We start from the raw sequence: 12,104 nt of genomic DNA, 5'->3' as shown, positions 1-12,104 counted from the left end.
GATCTTGTACTTCCCATTACACCTCTCACATTTCTGCACTATAGCTGACTGAGACTTATTTGTAACTTTTCATGTAGTTGATTTATGTGAGCATTATCTCTCGCACCAATTGCATTCATTACCATTTAAATTAAAATATTGAAAATACTTAATGTCAGCCTTTTCATATGCAGTATCATGATCTTTGTTTTCGGAGTTTAACCTGAAGCACATGCACCAACACTTTTGATTTTACCTTCTTATTGTTAACCTATAACCTAGCTACACCCCTAAAATATTACCACTTTAACCTTCACATGAATGTGACATTTTAGGCTAAAATACAATCATCTAAAGCCCTGACCATGTTTCTGCTCTTATGCCATAATATTTTTAGCAATAAGATGATGAGAGGTAAAGCATTATTGTGCACCATTACTGCTGGGACGCCTCAACATGCCTGATTGAATAACACTAAAAAACCTGTTCAGGATCCGTACTGAGCCTTTTCAGAACCGCATTCATTTATCCTTAACATTTGAGTCATGGTGAATACCTGTCAGAAAGAGAAAAAGAAACATTTTAGAGACAGAGAGGCTGAAATTACGGTCACAAATGAAAAAGCTGTGTGGGTGGATGTACATGTGAGTGCAGGCTGCTAGGAGCTGTGAGTGGGAAGTGGGTATTGAGTGGGAAGAGGAGAGCTGCTTTAGTGAGACAATCAGCACCAAGGCCCACGGAAACGCAGTCGTGCTTTCATGGCTTCTCTTTGTTTTCTGCATTTGTACAAAGACAGAGTTCCAGGTAGAGGATGGAGGGTTAAAGTTGATATTTTTTAATGTGCGTCTGCCATTATCTATTTATGCTTAGATATGAGGATCATAGGGTTGTTCTCCCTCCTATTATTTCATGCAAAACACGAGCATTCACGTTTCAAGGCGAGACAACATCAGGATGTAATGGTCTGGACAGAAACGCATAATGGTCAAAATGTGTTAAAAAGTGAAAGAGATTGGGAAACTTTCAACTAAAACCACTAATTCAAGTTTTATTAAGAAGCAATTTGATTGTTTCTGGTTTGTTTCAAACCCATAAATCCACAATTTTATATCTTTTATCTTTTAAATCCACTTTAATATATCTTCAGTGACATATAACTAAGAAAAAACACACTGCCAAAGTAAAAAAAAAGGTAATGCAACCAAATTCATTATTGTTTTAATGGAGAGACCCCTAGTGGCCGATGTTAGTGTAGAAATAAAAAAGATGCAAATTAAAAAAAGGAATATAAAAATAAAATTCTGTTTACAAGCTCTAATCAGTATCATTGAGGAGGGATGCTCCGGACCGAAGTGGCTCTACTCTAATACCATAATTCCTGAAATGATGCTGCTAAGAGGCATTATTTTATGATGCTGTTCAGCATCTTTTTCCTTTCATGTTAAATAATAATAAGTGGGTATTGAAGCTGCATTTACCATAGACCTTGACACTGTAAGCTTCTCTAGTCAGGTCTTCTTATAACAGCGTCTCAAAGCAGGCATGAGGTGAGTTTCATTTTCCAAAAAGGATAGTGACGAGGATTAAAAAAAGATAATTCAGTCCAACATAATGTGAAGAATTATTCACAAAGAGAATGACTCATAAACCATTGTTATCTTAAGCTTAGTATTAAGACGGAAATGACTAGTCTGGCTTTATCATAACAAGTATAATAAGTACTTATCTACTAGTACATCTTCTACTATTACCTCTAAAGTTCATTATGGTACGCTTAATTTGTTTAATTCATACAAAATCCAAAATGTTATGTTCACAGTTCCCTGTTTTACTTGGGGTTATGTGTCAGATTATTTTTGGCCAGGAGCTGTTTCCAGGCAACCAGCCTTCAGAAGGTTTATTGTCGTTGCCAAAAAAGGGCACATTGTTATCCCCTGAAGATGGTGAGTGCTGTTGTTGTGTTTCCAGTCTTTATGCTAAGCTAAGCCAGCTAGCTGCTGACTTCAGATGTATATTTAACCTTTAATGAGAGTGGTACTTAGATGTATATTCTCATTCAACTATTGGCAAGTGAGTAAATAGATTTAATAAGAAAAATTCCAGACTCACTTAGGCACGCATACATATTTCCCTGCTCTCAAATATCTGCTTGACATATATCTGCATGAGACATTATTTTAGACATGTATGAACACACGCACACACAAACAAACGCACGCTCGCACACACACACACACACACACACACACACACAATTGCTCAGAAAAACCCAATCTTGCATCCCTGCTCTCAGGCTTATGCATTGAAACGACCCTGAAAGGAGAGCCCTGCAATGCAGCATCTGTGTGACTCACGCACACACACAGACACGCACACACACACACACACACACACACACACACACACACACACACACACACACACACACACACACACACACACACACACACACACACACACACACACACACACACAAGCACTGTGGTATGGTGGCTCGTGAAAGCGCTCAGATCGTAGGAGGGAGATGAGGAGAGAGGGAGAGTAGAGTGAGGGGAGAGATGAAGCGTGTTGAGAGGAGGTGGAGGAGCAGGCGTGAGTAGGAAGATGAACAGTGATGGGAGGAGGTGGAGGAAGGTGAAGAGGGAAGAAGCAATAACAGGTGGGAGGATAATTCATAGGTGAAAAGAGGCTTAGAAATCAGATAAAATTATGTGAAGAAGCTGATAAGAGCCATTGAAATGACGAATGGAGTTCTTAATTATCTTGCTGATTACTTCGGCCGGGCCCAAGTTTTGTGGCACAGTTCATCAGTCTTGCTTCATCTTTTTATTGAAACAAATGAGAAATACTAGAATATTCACACAGCTTGCAGGTCCATCTACAGAAAACATTTAATTACTCTAAGATGTTGTCTTTAGAATTGCTATTTTTATAGTCCGAGAATGATCTGCAGGAGAAGCTTGTATTATAGCCTTTAATCTTCCAATAACTTAAAGCTCCTCCTTGATATTTTCAAGAGCGAAGATAATTTTTGTTACCATATAAAAACCCTTGATATGAACGTTGAGTAATAAAATGGTAATCCTACAACACAACAAACAGAAAAGACGTCTAGATTTAAATCCGTGTAAACCAACCAAATACCCCAGTTTCTCTTATTCTGCATGTGTTACATCCAATGCACTTATTACAACAGGATCATTGATTGATAATGACAAATTAATAGCAAAAAATTATTAATGTCATTGAAACTTTAAATCAGGCTTTTAAGGTAACATTTATTTTAGCCTTTGAATTTTATTAATTTCAGAAAGCACTCGTCTGTGACAGTGGCCTAGCTGAAGCAATGCTGGTTTCCACTTCACTTAGGTTGTTTCGCAATATGATGAGTGACAAGTGAATTTAATTGTCCCACATATAACCTGTGGGTTTGAAGTGTTTGTGTGCCTTTGTTCCTCTGCAAATATCCTTAATATTTTGTTTGGATTTTTGTTCATTATTGACTGAAAGCTAAGTCATTTTGTATAGATTTTGCCTCACTGGGAAACTAAAGTTAGAATAATTGAAAGTTACAGACTCCCCTCCCTTGTTAATTACTGTGAAGGCACTGAACTGATCATTTTTATAGTACTGCAGCTCAGTGGATGCAATTCTCCGATTGTACTGGGCAGCACACAATACAAATGTGTGGGTTGAATATGAAGAGGGGAGTTGCTGGAAACAATCATGGTGTTTTTCCTGACTTCCTTCCCTGGTTAGAGAGAGAACATTGCCAAAATCTTCTTTTGTCTTTGTCTTATTTAATAGTGGGGCGGTGCAGTGGTTAACACTGTCACCTCACAGAAAGAAGGGGTTTGACCAGCGAGGGCTCTTTTGTGTGGAGTGTGCATATGAGTTTTTCTTTACTCTGGCTTCCTCCCACAGTCCACACACATGCAGCTTTGGTTAAGTGGAGACTCTAAACTGATGTAGGTGTGAATGTGCTGTTGTTTGTCTTTGAATGTCAGCCCTGCGATATGCTGGTGACCTGTCCAGGCAATATCCCGCCTCTCGCCCAGTGTCAGATGGGATTAGCTCCAGCTCGCCTATGGTCTCTTCATCTCTTTCACCAAATGACCTATTTCCAGTTTAAAATCAGACAGAGTGGAGGGAGAAGTACCATGAGTGATCTATTCTGAGGACACAGTGTGGAAAAGTGCCCCCTACAGCAGCATGATTTTCAGGTTTTCCGATACAAAAACATCTTCTCAATTATTATATCTGGTTGGTTGACTCAAATCTTTGATACTGCGAAAAACATGCAACATTCTTTAGCTGGAATACATTTCATCGAACCACATTAACAGTGAAAAATGTATCTTGTCACAAGAAGCTAAAAGGCGCAGAGAAATGTGGATATTGAATGTGATTACTCATCCTTCTGTGTACTTGTAACACTTTCATAACACTTCAGTTTCATTCTGCAAAGCATGCCAGAGTACATGGGCATATTGGGGATACTTGGATTGACATTATGATGTAAATATTAATCATTGAGGTGCACTGTAACTTAAAATATGAAGTTATAATCACAATTTGGGTTCATACATACATACTGGACATGTTGCCTAACAACCAGTTTGATTGGCTCCTGTTGAAAACCCTGCAAGTAGCCTGCAGAGAAAATCTGAGTCATTAAATATTTAGAACGAGTATAAATATATCATATATATGTTATTCTTGAATTCTGTTTCTTTTTTTTAATACAGCTCTCTTGCACTGCTTGATAAAAACAGTAGATCGACATTAGATGTATTATTAGACCAATTATTATTATTTATAATTAGTATGATTATTATTTTGTTATAATTACTATACCCCCCAATTTATTCATGTAAATTAAGCTTCTACAGTATAGAGCCAGCACATGATTTCAGGTCTGGATTTTTGTTTCATAGACATTTGCTGAATTGTTTTATTTTCTTATACCACTAATAATCCTGTGTTTTTGAATCCATACTGTCATATTATGTTGCTATACAGCTATGTTCTTACCATGATATTTTTAAGCCTATCTCTCAGAATGCATTGACTATTAGATAGATAGATAGATAGATAGATAGATAGATAGATTACTTTATTCATCCCCGAAGGGAAATTAAGTCATAGCAGCCGGTACATTTGAATACAATAAAATACAATACAATAGAATAAAATAAAAAATATTGAGGTAGAAAGAATAAAAACAGAAACACAAGATAAATAGGTGGATAAGGTGCAGTGGCAAGATGATGGTAATAGTACTGATGATATGCTGGTAATGTTATTGTTAGACAGTATATCAAAATACAATTCAATACCTATACAATAGATAATATAATATACTATGAGTGTAAGTATATGTAGACAGAGTGTGCAAAAGACAATATTATTGTATAAAATGATATATAGTATCAATATGGTTTATATTAACACATATCACATATGATGTGAAGTAAGTGTTCCAGTATATGGAGCGGAGTGTTGTGCAGGGTACACAGTGCAAGGAGACAGGTATATTTAGTGCAGCTCTGTGATGGTGGCTCTGACAGAGGTAGATGAGTTGTACAGTCTTATTGCGGTTGGGAGGAACGATTTCCTGTATCGTTCCTTAGAGCAGCGGGGTTGAATGAGTCTGTGGCTGAAGCTGCTCCTTAGCTTGTCCAGTGTTTTGTGGAGGGGGTGAGAGGGATTGTCCATGATTGCCAGCAGTTTTGCCAGCATCCTGTCCTCCACCACCTCCTCCAGGGTGACAAGCTTACAGCCAACCACAGACTCTGCCTTCCTAATGAGTTTTTAAGTCTGTTGGCGTCCTTTGCCTTGATGCCCGCACCCCAGGACACCACAGCAAAGAAGATGGTGCTCGCAACAACAGACTTATAGAACATCTGCAGCATCTTGTTGCAGACATAGAAGGACCTGAGCCTCCTCAGGAAGTAAAGCCGGCTCAGGCCCTTCTTGTTGACGGCCTCTGTGTTGGTGGACCAGTCCAGTTTATTGTCCAGTGTGACACCCAGGTACTTGTATGCAGGTACCACCTCCACATCCGTCCCACCGATGCAGACAGGAGAGGGCAGGGGCTTGTTCCTCCTGAAGTCCACCACCATCGCCCTTGTCTTCGCCACGTTGAGCTGCAGGCGGTTCTCCTCACACCACTTCACAAAGCGGTCAAACCGCTTTGTGAATATTATGTTGAATATTACAATATGCAGTAATACCATTTCAATTTGAGCAGTTATATCTTTGAAGATCCACTGTTTCAGTCAACAGTGTTCAGAAAAGGTCCAAATCTATTTGACTCTTTTTATTTACCAAAGAGAATTTAAGTATCAGGAAAACATAGCTCACAGAAACCAGCTTTGATATGACACTCAGCATACCAACACTCCGTTTGGTCCTTGTAGAATGGATTCTACAAGAGGTCGGAAACATTCACTTGATATTCTCCTTGATGTTGACATGATAGCATTGCATAATCTGTCACACATTCACATTCAAGCTGCCAGTCTCCAGTTCTACCACATCCCAGATGTGTTCTGCTAGATTCAGATGGTGTTACTGGGGAGGCCACTGAAGTCCACTCATTGCTGTGTTCATGAAATGAATGATAACCTTTGCTTTTGGCTACAATACTCAGATAGATTGTGGCATGCAAACAAGGATTTATTGTTTTTAAGGATCCCAATTTTTGCCAAGAAAACATTCCCTGCACCATTACACCAGCACCAGCAGCCGGGACTGTTGTCACAAGGCAGGTTGGGTGTAAGCTGTTGGTGCCAAACTCAAACACTACCATCTGCAGCCTCAGCAGAAATCCACAGTCAGCGGACCGGGCTGCATGTTTCTGCTCTTTATCTGCCAAGTGTTGGTGAGTCTGTAACTTTGTTTTCAAGAGTGGTTTTCTGACTTACTATAACCTTTCTGTCAACTTCAACCAGTCAAGCCATTCTCCTCTGACCTCTCTCCTTGACAATACATTTGTGTCCATAAAACTGCTGCTCACTGGATGTTTTTGCACCATTCTGAGTAAAAACTCCAGAGAATGCTGTAAATAAAAATCCCAGGTGATCAGCAGTCCGTCTGGCAGTGCAGTGCTGCCACACGATTGGCTCATGTGATTATTGTATGATGTAGATGTTTTCCTAGTAAAGAGATGCATTATGAGCTGCTAGGTGAGTTTAAACAATCGTTCTATTGCATTGATTACGAATGGATTAAAATATATCCATATTCATGGTAATTTTTAAGTACTTGGTGTAAAAAAGGTCGAGCTACGTTAAATCCTTAAAATGTGATCCTGATGTTTCATCTTGAAGATGAACAGCGTACATGTTACTATTGTCAGTGTCCAGTTGTCCTATGGTCTTCTCTATATTCAGTTCCCTTCTGTGTATGGTGCAGAGAGAGACTCAGTGTCCTTCTGGCAAAGAGCCACAGGCTTTATGCCAAGTGCAGCTGACCTGCTGTCTACTGAGGTGCCTGATGTCTATCTCTGTCATATCACCATCTCACACAGTCACTTCCCACTGGACACGATGCCTGGAGGACAGTATATCATCTGGGCAATATAAAATTGTGATCTACAATTGTCTGTATTCCACTTTTCTCCATCATTTTCTTACTTAATTAACCTTGAGTAGATTATTCTTATTAGTCCCCCATGTTCTCTCTTGTTAAATCTCTGCACCTGTCTCCTTGCTACTCACTGTTAATGATACCCTAGCTTTTCATACAGCACACTGCAGTATATGGTGAGAAATAGGCCAAATACAATGCATCTTAATGAGCAAGGATGAGACACAGTACTGCATTGCAGAGCCAGATTATGTTTTATACTGATGATAGAGGTGCCGTTTCACATGATAATGTTTTCTAATGCCTCTCTAATCTCAAAACCCAGCATTCACTTTGTTTAATGATTTCTAATAGTCTAATCTATCGTGTCATGCCTTGGCCCAGCAGGTGGTGGTGTTTCATTTACACGACACACCCTTAGTCACAAACAGGCAGACTGTACTCTTAATAGCTCGACAGGCCTCCAGTAAACCAGGCAACAATGTCTTCCCTCCTCCTTCACCATCACTGTCACCCAGAGAATGCCCACCAGTCAGGATGGTGTTGTTGGGTCTGGATATCAGCCACAGAGGTTTAAGTGACCTTCATCATCAGACAGGGAGCACTGAGACACAGTACCAGGACAGCAGGCTCATCCCTCTATTTTATGACTTTTAATATTGAGAGTGTTCTTTTAGGAGCAGGGGCTCAGTTTGAGAACAAGAAACAGAAGAGACAGTGACAGCGAGGGACGATTTAAAATATACTGCTTTGGTTTTTTGGATGGGGACTGAAAGAGTATTTGGTAAGGAGGCTGTGCTGCAGAGTTTCTGAACAGGCTTCATTCGCACTGATGTTCTCTTCAAAGCTGAGTCACGCAAAGCTTCATTGACTCCGCAATTTGATCCATTTATGCTGCGACCAGCCACCACATTTTCTTTACAGTTCTAGTGTTAAATGCTCTGTGCTCGATCCTTATGCTTCTTATTCCTGTGGTTTTTGTTGATTTTTTTTTACTGTTTTGATCCATCACCAAGAACCTATAAAACTAATGAAATGGTTAGGATTGGTGTCACCATTTTAATATCATTTGTATTAGTTTGTGTACAAAGAAGGTTTGTACTTCAGCTTAGGTTCATTTTAACAATGACTATTCTAAAGTAAAGACTTACCTTCTTATTATCTATTATTTGGATATAGTTTTCAATCTCTCCACATACTAAGGTGCACCTGGTTGAAAATCTCTAATCTAGTCTTTATTTCAATTCTATTCTGCTCTGTTCTTTGTGTGCAGATAGTGAGCAGTATATTGAATGTACATTGGGTGGGTATGCAGTGACTAGTGCTCACTGTAGCACTACCTCGGTCTTATAGGCTGCAGTTATTGACTTCTTTTTACTTCAGCAGACTTCCTCTTTGTCTCGGGATCTCTGTGGACTGCAGAGCTAAATGACAAATTGCTCTCTCACACATACCCTTATGCACTATACCAACTATAGGCAGCTTGGCCCATGCTTGGAGTACAAACTGCCACAACCCTCTCATAAAAATGAAATCCCTTTCAGAGTATTTCCTTAAGATAGTGTTTGTATGTGTGCTCACGATTGTCTTTTTCCCATTCAACCCTTTGTTTATCTCCTGTTCTGCCCTTACACACCAAAACCACATTCATTTGGAAGTTTGAAGGCCAATACTGATGTTTTTATAGTATGACTGAAACAGCTGCAAATTATAATAATTTGTTGATTATGGGAAGAAAGAGGTAGTACATACAACAATTTGCAATAAAACCTAATCAAAATGGCCAATAGACTCATCCAGCTAACTCAATTATTCACAACATACAGACTAAGATAAGGACCCAACATACACACCCCTGTGTATTGATCTCAAGGCTATGTTAAAACCATTAATCTCCATCCCCCACCATCTGCACAGTTCAAGAGATCATTGAATCTTGCTGCCTTTCCTTATAGTAGTGTAGTGTATCCCTCTTGCTGGTGTTTGAGCTCCTCTCCACATGTCATCAATCTCAGAAAGGGTTTTCTTACACATGTTAGCCCGACAGAAGTTGTGTTTCCATCCAGCAGTTTCAACATTTTCAATAAGCACATTTAAAAAACCTGAGTGTTAGATAGTTGGAAAGTTTGTATTTTGAGAAATGGTGAAAGTGCAATTGAAACAGATTCAGTGAAAAAATTATGAATGCCAGAAATCACCTGACTTAATGTCAACCTTAAATTACACAATATGTCTATCTAATTCAAAGTCTAGTTAGTCTAACATCAAACTGGATCTTGCCAGATTGATCAGAGCCGACCTACCATCTTCACAACCCTGAGTCATGCAATCTGAGGTCTGCTGTTCATTTTTATATCCAGTTGTGATTTCTACCTTGGCTACTGGCTGTGTGAGTCATTACACTCACGAATCAATAGAATTTCCTCCAATGGCTGTCACCTGCCCGCCTACATCCAAGGGCAGTATTTCTCACATGCACCTTCACACAAGCACAGCTTTGCTTTCAGAGTCGTTGACAGGGAAGCTGAGTGGAGGTGCAGCAGACTGACTGAGTGACTGACTGACTGACTGACCAAAAAATAGATTTGGGAATGTAATTGATGCTGCGTGTCCTGGAGTCTCCTCTGGTCTGCAAAGTATTCAGTCTCCTCTGTGTACCATTGCATTACATTGAATAACATTAACAAGCCAATGTTCTGATCGTGCCTCGCCTTCTCTCCTCCCTCCGTCTCTTATTCCCGTCTCTTAGCCAGAAGGAGAGACCCCATCCCTCGCCCACCCTCGCCTGCTGCTAGCTAGCACTAGCATGGCAGACAGTCGACAGCCAGAAGACGGTGCCCCCCAGTGGGACCCATCAAAAGGACAGGATCCCGCTGGCACTCACGGAGCCAATGGCTACCCTTCCTCAGGGTTTAGGACCTGCCAGGCTGGTGGCGCCCACTTGGCCACATCCTCCTACTCAGCCAGAGAGAATGGTTTCAATGGGGAGCTCACTGGTGCTCCTGCAATAACTGCCGGTAAGAAGTTCTCATGATTTCTCTGCTTAACCTAATCAATGGCTCACCTGGCATCTACTTGAATGTAAGTAGATTTGCAAAAAAATCAAGATGTGAAGAGGTCATTGGTTACATTACATTATAATCAGTGAAGAATAGCTGGAAATGTTTGGATATATAATTTGAGGGCCTTGTTTTTTGAGTCATAATTTTTACATAAACAGTCATACATTTGATAGTGCACTGCATGATTTAAACTTTAAGCATTTAATGCCTTTTTAATGGAGTCGACAGTAAAGAGAAAGATGGGGAACGACTTGTAAAGTCCCGAGCAAGGCACAGACAGGTGACGTGGTTTATGGTCGCTGCTTCAAAGCCATTTACCACCCAGGCACCCATAAGAAGTCAACACAATTTACTGTAAAGCTAGTAAGGCAAGTGCAGACATGTAAATGTGCAGTATACCCATAACTGTGTGGATTAAACCTGGTAAAACATGCAAATCCGAAAGACAGTTGGCATCCAGTAGAGGCGAGGTCTGACGATCAGATTCAAATGCAGTGTTGAGATTTACAAAGTAGGGGCCCTCTTTCTGACAACCAAGTTGCAAGCACAAGCAAAACTCACAGTTTCGATTGTTGAATCTCTTCAGGTCAGATTATTCTCATTATTAATTTGGAAATCTTGATGTAAACCAAAAAGGGCTTTGTCAAAAGTAATTTGAATCTGTGGAAATAGCTGTTGTAAGTCATGGCAAATCAGATCAGCAGTTTGATAACAGAGATAAAAGTCCACACTTGAGTTCGTCTGCCGTGTGGGTGTGTTTGTGGTGTTTGTGTGTGTGTGTGTGTGCTGTGTGGGTGTGTGTGTGTGTCTTCTTGTGCGGGGCCTTACACTCAGTCCTCACTAGAATCACATACTGTTATTAGCAGTGCTGTAATTAACACATAAAATCTGTCCATCTACCCTCAGCTCCCCACCACATCCTCATTCACACCAATGGAAACAAGAATTCGAATCTACCAATGGTGTAACCATGGCAACTGCTCCCCTACAATTTACTTTGCCAGGGTTTTATGTTCTTTTCGCCCTGTAGCTCTTACGCAGGCAATGATAAGAGTCCAATGGAACATCTTTCTTCCACATTATTAGGACTTTACTAAAGCTAGATTTGAAGGCTGATAACAGTGTTTTTAAGTGAAGCTGCGCATTGAAATTTAGCCATTTTTATAGCACCATTACAATCTTTTGTAATGTATTGTCATTCAGTCATTTTATCTATTTGCAGGAACATTTTGGCAAATTCTATAGATATACCGATCTGTTGAGATCAAATTAATGAGTCTTATCTCAACATGTCTGCTATCTGAATTCATTCCACTGTGCTCTGACTGGGTCGGGACAAAATAACAATTTTCTTTGGTTTTACTTTGATTCTGCTTCTTTTGAGCTTCTGCTGGGGAAGAGCCACCATGACATTATCCTATTAGATGCCTAAAGAAATGTAGGAATACAATTTCCTCTGGATGATACTCC

At 39.9% G+C, this 12,104-nt stretch overlaps 1 protein-coding gene across 6 annotated transcripts in view; it reads left to right on the top strand.

Moving 5' to 3' along the window:
* The window catches only part of map2 (microtubule-associated protein 2), a 49,798-nt gene that overhangs the window by 7,458 nt on the left and 30,236 nt on the right, over positions 1–12,104 (top strand). For all 6 annotated transcript variants that reach the window (XM_062402633.1, XM_062402630.1, XM_062402631.1 and 3 more), the window contains exon 3: positions 10,322–10,589. In XM_062402633.1, coding sequence (XP_062258617.1) covers positions 10,379–10,589 — 211 coding nt within the window. In that variant the 5' untranslated portion in view covers positions 10,322–10,378. The remainder of the gene's footprint in view (positions 1–10,321; positions 10,590–12,104) is intronic.

Source organism: Platichthys flesus, chromosome 13 (genome assembly GCF_949316205.1).
Source record: "Platichthys flesus chromosome 13, fPlaFle2.1, whole genome shotgun sequence".
NCBI classification, from domain to species: domain Eukaryota; kingdom Metazoa; phylum Chordata; class Actinopteri; order Pleuronectiformes; family Pleuronectidae; genus Platichthys; species Platichthys flesus.
The sequence above is the reverse complement of the archived record's forward strand: the minus strand, read 5'-3'. Positions and strand labels throughout refer to the sequence as shown.